The 19,413-nt window shown below is 35.2% G+C and overlaps 1 protein-coding gene across 4 annotated transcripts in view; it reads left to right on the top strand.

The window, feature by feature from the left end:
- LOC150108893 (cysteine-rich with EGF-like domain protein 2) overlaps nucleotides 1-19,413 on the top strand; it is a 94,814-nt gene that overhangs the window by 66,101 nt on the left and 9,300 nt on the right. For all 4 annotated transcript variants that reach the window (XM_090410760.1, XM_090410752.1, XM_090410768.1 and 1 more), the window contains exons 8-9: nucleotides 1,270-1,356; nucleotides 10,885-10,980. In XM_090410760.1, coding sequence (XP_090266886.1) covers nucleotides 1,270-1,356; nucleotides 10,885-10,980 — 183 coding nt within the window. The remainder of the gene's footprint in view (nucleotides 1-1,269; nucleotides 1,357-10,884; nucleotides 10,981-19,413) is intronic.

The raw sequence follows: 19,413 nt of genomic DNA on the forward strand, positions 1-19,413 counted from the left end.
AATGGAACCATCTTGTTTATGTTGGATGTGTACATTGAGGAAGGAAATCCTTGTGATGATTCTTTTTCTAGTATGAATTTGATGTGAGGATGTAGGTTGTTGATATTATTTAGAAATGAGTAAAGTTCTTGTTCTGTGCGACTCCAGACTGCAAAGACATCATTAACATATCGTAGCCATATTATTGGTTTTGTTCAATAGCAAAAATTCTGTCTTCTAGGTGTTCAAGAAAAAAATTGATGAAGTTAGGTGATAAGGGTGAGCTTATTGCTGTTCTTTTCTCTTGTTTTTATATTTTATCTTTCCATGGGAAGTAACATAATGTAATTGTAAATTTGAATAATTCCACAATATTGGATGAAAATCTTTGAGTTAACAATTCTGTTGTCTCTTTGTGAGGGATATTAGTGAAGAGAGAGAGAGACAGTGTTGAAGCTTATATCTTTATTAATTCATAAATATTTCATCCCAAGTATCTTGGGACATCATCAGTACAGTAGTTCAAAACAATACTAGGAATAACATATAGTTAGGGCGCATGATTACAATGGAATCTCAATATGCATGCAGTAACATGTTATAAAGTAAATTAAATATAACTGAAAAAAAAAAATAAAAAAAAAAATATATATATATATATATATATATATATATATATAAATAAAGATTACTTTACACAATTTTGTATGACAATTTCCCATACTTTAGGAATAGTAAGAACGTCGTTACGAATTAAATAGTCATTACTGTGTTAGTACGTGTGTTTTTAGTGATGAATTCACCACAGGTTTCATTATATGAAAACGTCTGACAGTTTAATGTCTTATTTTTGCATGAAATTCTGTGAAATGTTTTATTGAATTTATAGTTAAGAGATGAAAAAAACTTTACTAACATTTCTGCATAGTGCATTATGTCTGCAGATTGCATGTTTTCTTGATAAGTTTGTCTGTTTGCGAGATGAGAGCAGTTAATTTACCTTTAGTTGAAAGCCTTTATTGGTTCCTTATATCTGAGAGGGAGATTCAAATTTAGGACTTTTCAACCAAATCTTCAGACTGAGCTGTGAAGACTTGTAGAGTTTTATATTTATATTTATTTGTAGCAAGGTGCCTTTTTTTTCTCCATCAGATTCTGTGAAGATCAAGCATAAAATTGTTGCACAAAATCCAAGTTATATACTATTTAGATTGCAGTTGAATAAATAATGTATATAGTACTACAGTGTACTAACATTGCGATAGTATATAGAGAATTTTTTATTTTCAGATATTGATGAATGTTTGGAGCCCCACATATCTGCATGTCCAGAACATACATTTTGTGCCAATAATATAGGCTCTTACCAGTGTATTGGTAAGTTGTAAAGGTTTTATTTACACACTGTAAATAAAATAATTTGAACAGATATTTTAACTGTTCAAATTAATTTTAACGTAAATATCAGTTTTTGAAAAAAAAAAATCTTTTGAGTTTTATATCATAGATGAACTAATGAAATTAAAAAAAAAATAATAATAATAATGGTGTCAAATAATAATAATAATAATAATAATATAGAAAAATATTTGGAGAACCAACAGTAAACAAAAATGAAAAGTGACCCATTCATTATATAATATATAATAATTTTAAAATAATGAATATATTCTACAAACATAAAAAAATATACATAAATATACCGGTATATGGTATGCAAGAGGACAAAAATCAATAATAGACTACTTTATAGCAAATGAAAAAAGCAACATAATCCTTCCTAGAAGAATTTTCAGAAGAGGGCTAGAAATAGACACAGATCACTATTTAGTGCAGGTAAAAATTAAGGTTTTCACCAAATTAGTTACAAAAAAATACAAAAATAAACAAAATCTAATTACAAAGTAGGATTACTAAACGAGTATAAGAAATTTATACCAACAGAGAATTAATAACTGCTTCAAAAAATCTAAGGAAAAAAATGAAGACATCGAGAAAGAATGGAATAATATAAAAGAAATTATTACATCAGCAGCACATGAAAGTCTAAGTACACACAAAAAATATCATAAAAATAAAAAAAATTACATATATGGGACAATGAAACAAAAACAATAATTGAAAATAAAAAGCTTGCCTTTAAAAGATGGTCAAGTAGCAAAAAACAAGAAGATAACATTGAATAAAAAAAAAAAAAGACAAGCAATAGCTAAAAAAAGAAACCAGAAAGAGAGAGAGAGAGAACTGGGAAATTTGTATCATATCTAGAAATGGACATATACAAAATAAGATTCAATGCATATAAAATACTAAACCACATGAATGCAGATATAAAAGAAACTGCAAATATAAATTGCAAAATAAATTTAAAAGAATTCTTGCATTACTTTTACAGACATTTGGACAGATAATACTTACATCAAAACCAAAATCTTACAAAATGCTTTAAATGATATAATAACAGTGAAAGAATTAAAGGACAACCTAAGTAAAATTTAAAAAAAAAAAATGGTAAATCAGCAGGAGAAGATGGAATAAACTCCAAACTGTATAAATTTGCTGGAAAATTCATCAGAAATTATTAAAATTTTTAAATAAAATATATACAAGTGGACAAATACCAATAGAATGGAATACAACTACAGGCAGCCCTTGGTTTATGCCAATTCACAATAATGCCAGTTGCCTGTGCCTGCTTTCTTACTGTAGTGTGGTTGACTGAGAAATGATGTTAGCAACAGGGTTGGATTAACCATTAAGCAAAATAAGCACGTGTTTAGGGCATCATAGAAAGGGGGTACCACAGAATTTCTGCTTTAGTTAGATGATGAATTTAATTTAAATTAACTTTTAATTAGTTTTTCATTGTTTTTATCTTTTCTTATTGTTACCTACTTTTTCAATAAATAATGACGTGTTGGCCTAATAAAACTCTAACCACGTGCATGACGGTTTGTTTACACTGTATTATCGCTCACGAAGCTTTCTGGCACTACCATTGCATCGAATGAGGTAATTTTTTATTTTCCTGTCTGTTTTAGGTCTTTTTTTAATAAATTATGTCTTATAAAAGGCTCCAGAAGCAAATATAAAACAAATCACGTGGTTGTCTCAGAAACGCACCTCCGGTAAAAGGCCTAGCTGTCGCAGAAGTGCGACTCCAGTAAAATAAGAGTTAATTAAAGCACGAAAGCACAAGATTCAACCGTAAGCCAAAAATTAAATTGTTCATATGATTTTGCCTGTGATATGTGTAACTGGTGTTGATTGCCACCTAATATTCAACAAAATAATATTTTTATTTCTGTATTTAACAGATCCCATGAATTTAACAGAACAGATGAAACGTGTTCAGTTTAGTGGTGCGCAAAAGCGAAAACCATCAAAAAAGAAACGAGGAGACTTTGGAATTAGATTCTAAGAACTGCAAAGCTGATTGCTTCATACAAGTTCCACAACATTATATACCAATTCCTGATCAGAGCCAATCTCAGTCATCAGAAGTGGACACAAATACCACTTTGATCACTTCAAAATCAAAATATGATGATGTTGGAATCATCAAGGTGTCACAAGCAGGTTCATCTAGCACATGTTTCACTACTGACTCACTTTGTCTGTAAATTCTCTTGATATTTCTACTGCAAAAGTTGATGCAAGTTGCTTTACAAAACATTCTGCGGTTGAAATAATTGCTGAAAATGAAAGTTTAGTGGGCCATGGTGATGGTGGTGAAATGATTCAGTTTGCAAAAGATGAAGTAAATATAGCAAAAGATCCAGGGTTGTGGCTTGATTTCTCTGCCGATGACATGGCTTATTGGACTGCTTGTGGACCCAGTGACTGTCAACACTACAATGGGCCATTTGACAAGTCTTACTGACATTTCAATAGTGGCAAACCAGTAAGATACTGTTTGCAGAAACTTTTTGTTGGGACAAAAGCCAATGGTGAGGAATACAAGAGAAAGTGATTATTGTATTCACCATCAACGGGATGAGTTTATTGTTTTGTTTGTAAACTGTTTGCTCCTAGAAATTTCTCACATTTTGTTACAAGAGAAGGGTTCAGTGACTGGCGAAATACTATTGTAATTGATCAACATGAAAAAAGCACTACTCACCAAGACTCTATGCTAATATACTTAACTCGCAGACAAGGTGTAGGGTTGGGACAACACTTGGAAAAACAAATTCAGGAAGAATGTGATTACTGGGAACATGTCCTGAGGCATGTCATAGCTGTTATTTGTACGTTAGCTGAGCATGGCTTGGCTTTTCAAGGAACAGAAGAAAGATTTGGATCATTGCAAAATGGAACTTTTTAGGGCTGCTTGAGCTCATAAGTCAGTTTGATCCATTTTTAGTAGGTCACATTGCAAAATATGGAAATTGTGGCAAAGGAAATCCTTCTTATCTGTCCAAAGCACCTGTGAGGAACTCATACAGCTGATGGCTCAAAAGGTCCACGTGCTTATTGATGATGAAGTAAAATCTTCTGGTTATTTTAGTTTGTCAGTTGATTCAACACCAGATCTGTCACATATCGCCCAGTTAAGTGTTGTACTTAGGTGCTTAAAAGATGGACAGCCTATTGAATACTTTTTAACCTTTTTGGAAATGAAAAGCCATACCGGTGAGGAAATGGCAAATCAGGTGTTGCAGTACTTACGTAAAGTTTGTCAGCTAAACTTTTCAAAATGTAGGGGTCAGTCTTATGACAACGCTGCTAACATGTCTGGGCGTTATAAGGGAATACAGCAAAAAATTTTAGAAACAAACAATTTTGCTGTATATGTGCAGTTCATTCACTAAATTCAGTAGGCCGAAGTGCTGTTGGCTGCTGTCAAAAGGCAGTTAATTTCTTCTCTACAGTACAGTTGCTCTATACCTTTTTTTCAGCCTCACCCAGCTGGTGGACAATTCTTAAAAGTTGTATTGGAAATGAAAATGTCTTAAAATCTCTCTCTGATACCAGGTGGGAGGCACATGCTATGGCAACAGCAGCAATTTCGAAATTTTTCCTTCAAATTTTAGAAGCATTAGACTGTATAGTCGAAGACCAGTCACAAAAGGGGGACACTAGAAGAGAAGCAGATAATATTGCAAATAAGATGCAAGAGCTAGAGTTTGTTTTTATGTTGAATTTTTGATGAGATTTTGCAAAATTTTCATAGAGTAAGCCAAGTTCTACAGAATGAGGATGTCAACTTAAAAACATGTGCAGATCTGTATGGATCATTAGCTGACCAATTGTGTACTTCACAAAATGAATTTGAAAGATATGAAGCAGCTACAAAGGAAGTGCAACCAGATGTTGATTACAAGGCAGCTCAAACTCGCAAACGTATCAGAAAGAAGGTACCCAATGACGGAGATGCTCCAGAAGTATATCTGAATGCCAGAGATAAATTTCGTATCACCACCTTTTACACAGTTGTTGACAAACTTGAAACTGAGATGAGAAGAAGAGGAGAGATATACAAAGAAATATCAGAGAGATTTTCTTTTCTAAGTGATGTGCCACATAATGCTACTTCAGTGACTTCATCATCTACTGAAATTGAAAGATATTCTCAGTGTTGTCAAAAGCTGATTGATGCTTACCCAGAGGACTTGAACACTAATTTCTCAGCTGAGGTTCAGCAGTTTCACTCATGTGCGCCACAAGTTCAGTGCAACAAAAAATGTAAAAACAAGATTCAGTTATGCTTAACTTTATAAAATAATTGTAGAAGACAATATTGAGTGTGCCTTTCCAAATATAGACGTTTCCTTTCATATATTTTTAACATTAATGGTCACAAATTGCTCAGCTGAGTGTTCATTTTCTCAGTTGAAATATATTAAAAATCCCATCAGAACAACTATGCAACAAGGCAGGTTGAATGCCTTATCTCTACTAAGTGTAGAAGCAGATGTGTTACGTAAGATTAATTTTGAGGATCTGATCAAAGACTTTGCAATTAAAAAAAGTAGGAGAAAACTTTTCAAATCTAAATAAAGTTGAAGTATACAAAAATAAACATTATTTTTCTTACTATGAGTTTTGTTTCATTTTTCTAGTAGCAAGGCTTATACGTTGGTCATACATAACTGGTAATTAGTTTACGGAATTAACAATGCATATAAAGTATATTAATTAAAGGTAACTTTAAGAATAACATCTATATTTCGGCAATGTCACGTTGCCATCTTCAGGAACATAAAGATATGGTATGTGCACGCAGGCACTAACAAAAGCAAATGGAAACTAATATTGTTCCTAAAGTCCTAATGGTGCCCTCTGGGCGGGCTAATTTGGTTGTCTTGGCAGTTGGGCTGAAGTTCTCATAATGTAAGTCTCCCAAATTTGGGGTAGTTACATGCACCCAAATTTGTTGAGGTTAGGAACGTTTTTTAGAGCTGCTGATGATTCCTTGAATAATCTTTCGTATTTAAACTTGCTGCAGTGTATTATTTTTGTTTTCTTCCAACGAATTCTATGGTGGGTATCTAAGGCATGGTCTGCCAGCCCAGAGCGGCTGTACTGATGAAACCGGATGTAGTCTTTGTGTTCTGAAATCCTGATATTTGTTGTTCTGCCTGTTTGGCCAAAGTAGGACAATTTGCAGCTGCAAGGGACATGGTATACACCAGGTAGGTCTAGGGGAAGTGGTTGGTCTTTGGTAGAGCGGATAAGGGATGCCAACTTTTTATATGGTCTGTAACAAGAAGTAAAGTCATATTTTCTGAGGATATTAGTTATTTTCTCAGAGGTGCCCTGGATGTGGGGGATGGTGATAGATTTGGTGTAATCTTTATTGTGGAGGGGGGGGGGGGTTGTGGTTTACTGGTTTTAGTATTTTTTGGATTTTTTGGGGGTTATAGCCATTGGCTAAGAAAGTGTTGAGGATGTGGTTTAGTTCAGTAGTTAGGGCCTTGTCATCTGAGCAGATTAATTTCACCCTTTTATATAGTGTTTTTATAACCCCATATTGTTGTGGGGGGGGGGGGGGGGTTGCTGGTGAATGTATCTGCCAGTATGGGTGGGTTTTCTGTAAACAGAGAAAACCAAAGATCCATCAAGCTGGCGAGTGATTAAAGTGTCTAGGAAGGGGAGGGTGTTGTTTTCCTCTTTTTCTAAGGTGAACTGGACTCTGGGGTGTTGGTTGTTTAAGTGTGTTAGGAAGGAGTGGAGTGAGTCTGAGTCATGTGGCCAAATAGCGAACACATCATCCACGTAACAAAGCCAAATAGTGGGGTTTTGTGGGGCAGAGTTTAAGGCTTTCTCTTCAAAGGTCTCCATAAAGAAATTGGCCAAGGGTGGGGAAAGTGGTGAACCCATGGCTGTCCCCTCTATCTGTTTGTAGAACTTTCCTTGCCAAACAAAATAGCCTGAGTTCATTGTGAACCGAAATAGGGCTGAGATATCGGGAGGAAACTTGGCTTGGATGAGCTCTAGGGTTTCTTTGAGTGGGACATTAGTGAATAGGGAGGAGACGTCAAAACTGACCATTATATCAGTGTGTTAGAGTGAGAGGTTTTCTATACCGGCTTTAAAGTGGGCTGAGTTTTTTATGTGTGATGTTGTGTTGCCAGTATACTGTGTGAGCGTTTTGGCTAAATGTTTGGCTAATTTATATATGGGGGAATCGATGCCATCCACTATGGAACGTAATGGCACATTTTGTTTATGTATTTTTGGGAGTCCATATAATCGGGGAGGTCTAGAGTTATAAGGTTTTAGTTTGTTAGTGACTTCCACAGGCCAAGAAGTGACTTTCTTAATGAGTCTGTGGAGAGTTCTAATCTGAGAGCTGGTAGGATTATATTCAATTAGGAGGTAAGTAGTACGATCTAGTACTAAAGCATTAAGCTTACCTTTGTAGTCCTTTTGATTTAGCACCACAGCGGCGTTTCCATTATCTGCTTTGGTGATTATTATTTTTTTGTTATTCTTCATTTCTTGTAGGGCTGCATATTCGTCTTTGGGTAAGTTGGTTTTTGGAGGTTTGGCTTTAGTGAGAACACCGACTACATCCAGTCTGACGTTGTCGGCGATATGGTTAGGAAGGTTGCGAATCCCACGTTCTATTTGGATCATGATTTCCTCGGCAGGTATTCTTTTAGGAGCTAGGGCGAAATTGTGACCACGTGCAAGTGCGGTGAGTGCTTTAGGCTTTAAAACTACCGACGAGAGGTTGACTACAGGAGCCCCGAAAAGTCGAAAGTAAAAAGCCTAAAATGTCCAGAGCCAAGCCCTGCATTCGCCTTTTATGGAGATTTTCAGCCCTTTGTTCTGATGAACTTACCAGGATTAGCCAGTAGCAAAACGACGTCATTGCTGGCTGTTAGACCAGATTTTACAGATTATAGGCTTGATAAATAGAATACTCAATCCAAATATTGTACAAAAAGAAACATGCTTGAAAATATGCAATACTTTAGCAGTCCCCACATTATTATATGGCAGCGAAATTTGGGCGATAAACAAACAAGATAAACAAAGAAAAAGTAGTGAAATGAGATTCATGAAAAGAACGGCAAAATACACATTATTAGACCAAAAAAAAGGAATGAAAATATTTTAAAAGAACTAAAAATAAAATCAATAGAAGAAAAACTAAACAGTTATAAACAAAATTGGATAGAACATGTAAACTGAATGGCCATTTTCTGATATCCTAAACAAATAATAAAATATAGACCAACTGGAAAGAGAAGGCTGGATGGACCTCAAAAGAGGATATTAGATGGATAATGAGACCGGAACAGACCAATATGGTCTATATTCGTAATTAGCATTATGATGATGATAGATGGACTATTCTTACGTTTTCAGCTGTTAAATATTAATTGCTATTTCTCAGAACTTTGAAATATCCTCTTTAAATCTAGGGAGTTACCCTGTCACCTGCTTTCCCACTTTAGTTTTGCCTGCCACAGCGTGAAAATTTTTTGTACTATTGTAAAATCTCAGAAGAAATTAAATCTCGTAAAATTTTCGCTTTAGATTTTCGTTTTTTGTTTGAAATTATGAAAGAAAAATGTGCTTAATAAGATGTTAAAATAAAATTTTCTGTATGAATGCACATACATTTGACCTGTTAGTAAAAGCTTAGTAGGAATTAAGCCAGATTAGCACTGATAAGTACCATCCAAAGATCATATGGTCAAACAGCCAGCAGTGACGTCATTTTTGCTACTGGCTAATCCTGGTAAGCTCATCATTAAGAACAAAGGGCTAAAAATCTGCATAATAAGGAATGCAGCACTTGGCTCAAGACTCAAGGCCTCCTGGATTCTCATGGTATCTCTCCATCAGCCACCTTTTTATCTATATCACCAGTTTCATATCCATCCCCATTTGTTTCAGTTTGCATAAACGTTTTCCATTTGTGTCCTGTCAGATGTCTTTGCAAAATTCAGCAGTATCATAATGTAGTTCTTACCTCTATCCAAGTCAGCTGTCACTCTATTATAAAGTTAATAGAGTACTAAGATGACCAACCCATCACAAAGCCATGCAGCCCATCATAGAGTATCATATTCTTATCCACCCATTCTTGAATTCAGTACTCCTGAGATAGTGATTGGTCTATAATTTGCTGCCACAGACTTAGATCCTTCTTTATGCAAAGGAATTATTTTGCCCTCCTTCCACTCTCTTGGGACTTTGCCAGAGCTGAGACTTAAATTAAACAGCCTAGTCAAACGCATTGGCAATTTCCCTGCACATTCTCTTAAAACATGAGCCAATATACCATCTAATCCTACTGCTTTGTATTTGCATTCATATTCTGCAATATCCTAAGTACCTCCAGTTCATCAACCTCTGTTCTCATATCAGTCCCCGTCACCTCTGCCATAATAATATCTTTACTTGGATGATATATCCTCGCAAAGTGGTCACTTGGCAGCTCAATAATTTTGTCTGCTTATCACCTCTGTACCATCTACACTCATTAAAGTTATCTTCTATAGTCATTCTTCCTCTTACTTGCCACATAACAAAAAAAAACTCTTTAGGATTTCCTTTTTGCCTGCTTGTTTTCTTCTCATAATCTGACTTTACATTCCTTACCATGCTGGTCACCTTTCTTGCTTGACCCCTTTTGTTCATAAGTTAATTGTTTACCTTCTCCTTATATACCCTCTGCAACATTTTTTTTTTTTTTTTGAAGCTCACGCTTAATGATACTACTCATTCATCTAACTTCTACCTGATTAACCCTTCTGGATATTGCTTCCTCCCTTGACTATCCCCTATGCACTGTGAACATCGTTTCCTTACAGATCTTTATGCTGTGGTACTGCTTCAAGGTCTCCTAAGTGTATCATAATCACCTGCCTTGTAGTTCTACATATACCCGTTCTTAACTGTAATCTCCATATGTTTTGCTACCTCCCAAGTCAATACCACATAATCACTTTCCCAATCGGAGGCAATGTAGCCACCTTAGTTATGAACAAGTCTGATCCTATAACTAGATCTAATACTCCTGTACCCTAAGTTCCCTCCAGCAGATTCTGCTCCAAGTAATTATCTATCAGTAAGTGGATAAATTCCATTTCCTTCATGCCATGTGATATTTTATATTTCTAATCCATGTCTCCGAAGTTGTAGTCTTCTTATAATAATTACTCGACTTGCACTTGTATTAATCTCCACTATTAATGGCAAAATTTTGCATATTCCATCAGTGGATGAGAAATAAGCTAATTACGTGCCATTGCTTATCTGTTTTAGGATGCTTTGGCACGATTAATTGGTTACTTTGTGGTACGACTGAATGAATAATAATAATAATAATAATAATAATAGTCTATAGGCTTTGGCCACAATTTGATAGCTTGTATACTGAGCTATAGTGAAGGTTTCCGCCAGAAAAGCACAGTTTTAATTGTTGTATTTATTTCACAGACTGTGACAAATCATGCAACAGATGTACTGGAGATGGTCCTGATATGTGCATCAAATGTGCAGAAGGATATTTACTGCAGAATGGACTTTGTATAGGTAAGCAGAGATTTAGAAATATGCTAACATAATTAATTTAAGTAGTTTAATTAAAAATTCCTCAAGGACTCACTTTAGTGAGTATGGGCATGGCAAACCAAAGGTACCTGATTTTGGACCATGCCTTACATCAAGTAATATACATATGTTGTATTATCTGTGACAGGTCTCTCCCTTTTTTTCTTTCCTTCTTTCTTTTCTTCTTGCTCCTTCCCCCAAATTCTATTAGAGTATTATACTAGGGCTAGGAGTGAATCTTACCTATTTTGCTATTTCATTTTGTCTTATGCAGTGGGAATCTGTCTCACCTAGTAGGCAGAAGTCCCAACCCACCTGGCCATTGTGAGATGAATTGAGGAAACAAAACTTCCCAGATATGTGGAAAGGGCCTCTGCAACCCTAACACTTGCATCTTGTAGTGACTTCACTCCAAAATGCTAATATGGTTGTGCCTTATAATACATCTCATGCTGCATCGTGCAGAATAATCGGAGCTGCATTCAGGGCTTAGTCAAAGGGTCCTGTTCAAGAAGTATATTACAATCTCCAACAAAAGTCAGTGATATTGTGAATGAGGAACACAGAAGGGATAGAATTAATCTTAGAAGGGAATTTTACATAAACAAATGGAATGTTCAGGGTCGACAGATGGATACTCTTGAAATTGTCTGTAAAGAGATGGAGAAGTATAAATTGACATCCTGGGAATTACAGAGACCAGATGGAATTGAGAAGGTCACTTCAAAAGACAAGATGGTAAGTTTTTTACTCGGGGGGTAACTCGAAGCATCATGGGATAGCTGTGATACTGAAGACAGTTCAGGCAATAGCTCTTCTTGGTTATAATCCTGTTAATGACAGGATACTTTGTATTAGACTTAAGGCTCATCCCTACTAATGTGTCAATCGTAGTAGTTTATGCACCCCACACAGATATGCCATGAAGAGAGTGAGGAATTCTACGAAAACTTAGATTTTTTTGGACTGCCTAGCAAGGAGAGATGTACTTTACATCTTAGGGGATTTTAATGCAAAAGTGGGAAAGGGTATCAGAGTTAGGCCTGAGTGTGGCATGTTTGGTATGGGTGAACGTAATACCGTTGTTGGAATTTTCCCGTGCTAACAGATCAGTTATTACTAATACCTGCTTCCAGAAATGCCCATGACAGACCTATACTTGACATCTAACATTGATTCATCAATGCACCAGATTGATTACATCCTGGCTCTCCAGCAGTGGATGACAAGCATCTCTGATGTGCATACTTGTCCTGGAGCAGGCTGTGGTACAGACCATCAGCTAGTAAGAGCCAAAGTAAGACTAAGTAAGTAAGTAAGACAGAAGCATTAGCAGGTCATCTCTACCTACCTTTGGCAACTCCTATAGGTAGAGATGACCTGCTAATGCTTCTGCCTGGTATATCCACTTGGGCCTGGCTCTCACTGAAGAGACCTCAATAAAGGTCGAAACTAGTCTGGGTAGTGGCCCTTCCTTTAATGCATAACATTAGACATATCTGCAAGGAGATGTGTTTTGCATTATGGGAGATACTGAGATAGGAGTGTAGGTAGCTTGCTCTGCTCCACCTTTGCAAGGAGTGTCCTGGTGTTGTACCACCTTACCCCAGTCCTGAAGATACTTTCAGGTGCAAACTTTGTTTGCTCACACTTGGATGAAGGATTAAACTAAATTTATTATACTCTAACCAAGTGAAAAATAAACTTTCAACGAAAGAAGGTAGTCTGAAAAACAAAGAGATGCAGTACTGAAGAATATAAGAGATTGCATAGAGAAGTCAGAAGAGCCATCAAGCAGGACAAGGAAAAGTTTTATACTAATAAATGTAATGAGATAGAGTTCCAAATAGCACAACTATAAAAGGATGTTTCATTTAGTTCATGACCCAAAGCACAAGTTTTATGCCCAAATTGGATGTCATCAAACACAACAATGGAGCACTACTAACAGAAGAATTGGAAATCAAAAACAGACTAAAAGAATACTGTGAGGAACTGTACAACAGAGTGGATAAAGAAAATTTTGAGGAGCCCTCTCACCAGGAAAATTTTGATTTGGAACCTCCTCCACTTAGGCATGAAGTTAAAAGAGCAGTTTAACAGCAATAAAACCCTAGTTGCAGATGGAATCCCACAGAGTTAATTAAGGCCACATTGGATAAGAGTGTTTCATAGATTGATTATAAGGATATGGGAGACAGGATTATGGCCTAGAGACTGGAAGAAGTCGGTTTTTGTACCACTACATAGAAGAGAGATATGAAGAATTGGAAGAACTATGGACTATTAGCTTATCTCTCATGCAAGCAAAATTTTATTGAAGATCATGCTAAATAGGATTGAGGCCAAAGTTGAGGCAGAGATGCCTGAGGAACAAACAGGTTTTAGGAAAGGTAAGGGCACCAGAGAAGATTAGATCCTTTACCTTAGACAGATCATAGAAAAATATGTCATCTGACAGCTAACCTGTACAGGGAGCAAGAAGCCACAGTAAAAACAGGTGTTGGATTGACTGATTGACTTCAGGTTGGAAAGGGAGTTATGGAAGGCTGAAGTTCTCTGTTATTACTGATAACGTTAATGAGATTAGTAATAATAGAGGACTTCAGCTCAATCCTAGCAAGACAAAGATTATGGTTCTCAAAGGAAATACAGATAGGGAAGCTCTTGAGAAACAAGTATACCTTAATGGAGAGAGAGAGAATTGAGGAAGTCGGCAAGTTTGAATATTTGGGACCCATTATTAATGTGAAGAATTGTTTTTCATAAGATGTCAGAAGAAGATTAGGAATGGCTAAACAACAATCAGAGACTTGTCTAAAATCTGGAAAGATGGATCCCTCCCAAAGTTAAAGATTTTGGATGCAGCTGTTTTTCCAACAGTGACATATGGATGTGAGACTTTGAACCTAAAGAAGTCAGATAAGAAAAGGATAGCTGCTTTTGAGATGTGGTGTAACAGAAGGCTGTTAAGGATATCATATACTGAAAGGCATACAAATGAATGGGTGTTAGAAAAGATCATTAGAATTTTAAGGCTTCTTAGGATGTTGACAGAAGAAAGTTAAGATATTTTGGACACATTGAAATGATGGAAGGAGGACTTCTCAGAACAGTAACAGAAGGTAAAGTTTCTGGAAAAAGAGGAAGGGTAGACTGTCAATGAGATGGATGGTGTGTGTGCAAAGTGACTGATCTTCATAGAGTTGAAGCCTCCAGAAAAGCATACAACAGGACTATATGGTGAGGACTGTGTGGCACATCACCAAGCATTAGGGTGACCATACAGCATCTGCGAATGTCCAATGAACAGATGAATGAATAATTAAAGAAATGTAACTTTTGAGTGATTTAAATTTTGCTGTTCTTTTTAATAGTAAACTTCCATTATACATTTAATACTTCAAAAAAATTTACAGCTAAAAAATTTATTTTGCTTAAATTTAAATTTCTGTGTTTATATTTTTAAGTATGTCAACTTAAGTATCATCATTAAAAGTTACATACTTTTTATATACAGGTGTATTTATTATAACCATATCTTCATACCATCTGTGACTGTGTCTCTCATACCACAGTTTAATTGTTTTACCATTGCTTACCATCAGTTAATCACCTTTCATCTGCTTGCTTGCCACTCTCCATGCAAAAAAAAAAAAACTTTACACATCTTTATTCACCAAATCTTTATACAACTTCAGAAATGAACTGGATTTCCTCTTCCTCCCCTTCACTTTTTGAAAGATTCCAGCAGTATCTATTTTCTGACATTCCACAACCTTGATATATTACCATATATCAGGGTTAGTATTGATTTGTATTGGTAGTATCTTTCTCTCCATTGAGGTTTATATTCAGGAAATTTAATTCTAATTTATTTGTTTTATTTTTATTGTTGTTTTGCCATTTTCTCCTTGAGATTAATATTGCTTATTAAAAATTATTACAAGAGAAACAGACACAGACATGCATGCACAAGAAATTGAGTGAGAGATAAGTTCATAATTTATTTTATCTCTCACTCTACCAAAAATCAGTTATGCAATTTTATTAAGCATGAACGTAAATGGTTTGTATTAAAATTTTTCTTACATATTGTTAGCCTGTGTACAATTATAAATTATTGCATCAAAAATTTATTATCTAATGCATACGTTATATTTTTTTTGCAGTTCAAAATTTACTTGAATCCTGTTTAACACCTTTATATTTTCAATACCAAATGAAGCCGTAAGCCCAACTATTTGAGTCACAAATGTAAAAACAGTTTATAAAGATGATCCATTAATTCTCTTTCATAAAGAAAAAATAAATTTGATAAAAAATTAATAAAAGCAAAATATTTCATTTTAACAAATTCATTTAACGAATTCAAAGTTAAATTGTGTTTGCTCTCTTTCAAAAAATTGTGGATTACTCAAAAAACCTAGTAGATATTTATACCTGTTTTCCCTCATAATTCCTAAGAGTAATATGCAAACTACTGAAATCCTTAAATTAATTCTTTAAGGCATCATTGAAAGTAATAGTACTATCTTGCAATGTCATGGTGAATGTATATAGTTCCTCTTTTTAATTATTTCAAATGAACTACTAGAATGAAACAAAGTTATTTTCTTTTCACTTGAAAATTCTCACTAAACATTTCACACAAAGGATTTGTCCATTACTTTCTTAATAACAAGAATGAACCCTGCATATATACACTAAAAAGTTGTGATTAATTCAGCAACAGAACCTATTTGGCTTTTTCTTGCTCCATTTTTTCCTCTCTTTAATGTAATATCTTTCCCTTTTTGAAGGCTTTTATTCTAGAGGCCATTTATCTTTTGATCAGCAGTCATTCTTAATCCTCTCATTACCTATTGATGCATGCTTGCTTCTCTTTCAGAAACATATATCATCTTCATGCAGGTTTGCTTCTGGTACTTCAAAACAACAATAGGGCAAGATAAACAAAAGTACAGGTTCTACTAAAAATGCTAGATAAATGGATTTTATTTCTAAAATCTGAATGATTTGGAGAAGTTTGACATCTCCAATTCTAATATCAAGAATGATGCCATCTTCTTCATAATGTGATCCATATAGATGATATAAGAGTTGAGACAATGTGCATCCTTGTCTTAACCCCTGATTTTACATCAAACTATTTTTTGTATTTCCTTCAATTCTAACTGCTGACTGGCAACTTAAATATAGACTGCATATTGAATAATATATGCACATAAACACAAGAAAGATATTTAATTAACCAAATATTTCGGTCTGGAAATAGCAGACCATCTTCAATGGCACTACAAGAACAGTTTTAAAAAAATACAAGGTGGAATACTAACAATAGATCATTTAAAAATAGAACAAGCCGTGTGATGTTATATCACTAAGTATTAAAGGGAATATTTTTAAGCAGAGACATGATTGAAATAAAGATATTAATTAATAATATTAAATAACATAAAATTAATATGAATTAATGAGTTATCCTGATTATACTTTCCCAGATTTTTGATATAGATATACAGTCATTCCGATTCAGGTTAGGACGATGGAGTAAGGCCTCTGCACTTTCTTTGAATAAACGTTCAAATTTATAACGGGATCTATGTAAGAGGCCAGTTTTTCACCAAAAGGATGTTGTGGTTAGTTTCAATCCCATGCTGAGCCAATCCAGATTTTTCAGGTTTGTTGTGATGAATGGAGGATTGATATTCTTGGATTCTTTTTTCAAGAGAACATCCAGTTTGTCCAAAATAGGAGAGATCACAGTTGCAGGGAATTTGATAAACTCCAGGAGGAGATATAGTTGAGCGTTTGTCTTTGGGAGAAGGAAAATGGGAAGATGATTTGTTAATTGGTGAATATGTAGCTAACTCATATTTCTTCAGAATTCTTGTGATAGGTTCTGAAATCCTGGAGATGTAAGGAATTGGAACTCGACGTATTGAATCTTCATTTTTTTATGGTGAATTATAAGAATCGAGAAGATGTTGAATACTCTTTTTGGAAAAGCCATTGAGTTTCATGTGTTGTTGGATAGTAGAAAGTTCTTTCTGTAGAAAATTAGAAGTAGAACAATTAGTTTTGGCTCTTCTGATAAGACATTTTATGATTCCTGTTTTTTGACAAGGATGATGGGCTGATTCTTTAAGAATATAACGACCTGTGAACGTTGGTTTCCTGTAAAATGTAGTTGTAAGAGTATTTGAAGGTGACCGGATGAGGAGAATGTCTAAAAAAAAAGATAACTGGTTGTTTTTTTCCATTTCCATAGTAAATTTTACACAATGATGTAAGGAATTGATACTGTTTAAAAAAGAAGGTAAGGAGTCTTTGTTCTGCAGCCATACAGTAAAGATGTCATCTATATATCTTACCCAAAAGGATGGTTGAGGAAAAATAGATGAGAAGAGGACTTTTTTTAGATGTTCTAAATAAATTGAGAATAAATTCTTTTTAAAACTTTCTTATATGTTCTTTTCAATATGATATCCATTTTTATCCTGCTGAGTATTAAGTAGTTATTGAGGGGTGCTTAAGGGTCAAAGCTGAATAATTGAGAGGAGACCTCCATATAGCCTTTAAAGGAATGCAGAGAACCGACCAGGATTTCTGACCTAATGTCCAATCCTCACCTTCTCGTGGTGCACTCTGTTGGGTATCTACTTGGATACTGAACGAACGAGGATGGGCTGGCAATTTGGGATTTAGCCGACCAAATTGTATTCTTATTGGTTAAACCAAAATAAAAAATGATGGTACAACATGACAAAATTTCATGCCAGCTGGGGGGTCGCCCAGTTAAACAAGGCCCTCATTGTTTTTGCCAGGGAACCAGGGCAAACAGCGAAACGTCAGCTAATGAAACAAATCTGAAAACACACACCAACTCAACATCACCAGAGTTAAAGATCGGTACTATCAACATAAGAAGCCTGAATGGCAAAGAAATGGCGCTAGCTGAGGAATTAGATACGTACCATATCGACATAATAGGGGTGACTGAAACAAAAAAGACAAAAACTGGTGAGATCTTTTTGAGCAATAAATACAAAATTTATATTCAGGCAATGACAAGGAAAAGAAGGAGTAGCATAGTATTCAACACAAAATACGAGGCTAATCGTCTTGAATGGCAGTCAGTCTCAAGTAGAGTAATGTGGGCAAATATGAGAATGGAGAACTGGACAATGAGACTTATTTGTGCCTATGGTCCCACAGAAGGTTCTACTAAGGTAGAAGTGGAGGAATTTTTTGAGGCTTTAGAAAAAGCAACTTGGTCCTTGTTGGGGATCTAAACAGCAGAGTAGGAAATGATTGTGAGACATACAAAAATATTTTGGAAAAATTTGGAGAAAAAAGCAAAGCTAATAATAATGGCAGTTATTTGTTGGATTTCTGTTCAGGGCATGGACTGGTTATTACTAACACCATGTTCCAACATAAAAATGTGCACATGGAGAGAAGAGGCAAGGAATAAGAAAAGTCTCATTGACTATGTTATTCTCGATAGTGATGTTTTCTGCCTGGTGCAGGACACCAAAGTGTACAGAGGATTTGAAATTGGAAGTGAGCAGGATAAAATTGAATTTCATATTGGAAAGAAGAACATGTAAGAAAGTTTTAAAGCGAATAAAAGTTGAGCAGCTCTCAGATGTGAACGGTAGACTAAAATACACAAAGATTATTAAAGAAAAATGAAAGAGTTTGAGAACAGGAATCAAACCTTGGAGATTCGGTGGCAAGCCTTGAAGAAAGCCCTGATTGATGCAGCTAGAGAGGCATGTGGTGAAGTTGTCTGCAAGGATAGAAAAATTAGAACTCCATGGTGGACAGAGGAAGTTAAACAGGCAGTGAAGGAAAAGAAGAAAGCCTATCAAAAGTTCCTGGCAAATAAGTCGGCTTGTGCTCTTAGATAATACAGAGACAAATGTAAGAAAGCAAAACACTGTGTAAAACTAGCAAAACAAAAGTAATGGGAGGACTTTGGCAAGAATATAGAAAATAATATCAAGAAAGTGGCAAAATATTCTGGAGGTTGTTGAAGAAGCTTAGGAATGGAGGAAAGAGTGCTGTAAAAGAAGTTAGAGATGATAAAGGTGGCATGAAAACGAGAGAAAAAGATATCCTTGAAGTATGGAGTAATTACTACTCCATAAGTAATTACACTGCTAAATGAAATAAGCAGTGATGACTAGCATAGTGGTAAAAAACACTGACCAGACATGCAGTCAGGAATACATATCCAAACTTGAAGTAGAAAAAGTCATCAGAGGCTTGAAATGTGGAAAGGCAGCAGGAGTAGATGATATTCGACCAGAAATGCTGAAGCATGGTGGTATAAAAGTCTTACAGTGGCTGCACTGCATAGTTCAGAAAGCCTGGACAGAGGGACGAATTCCCAATGATTGGAAT

This window comes from Typopeltis vanoorti, chromosome 2 (genome assembly GCF_054136105.1).
Source record: "Typopeltis vanoorti isolate ZY-2024b chromosome 2, IOZ_Tvanoo_1.0, whole genome shotgun sequence".
NCBI classification, from domain to species: domain Eukaryota; kingdom Metazoa; phylum Arthropoda; class Arachnida; order Uropygi; family Thelyphonidae; genus Typopeltis; species Typopeltis vanoorti.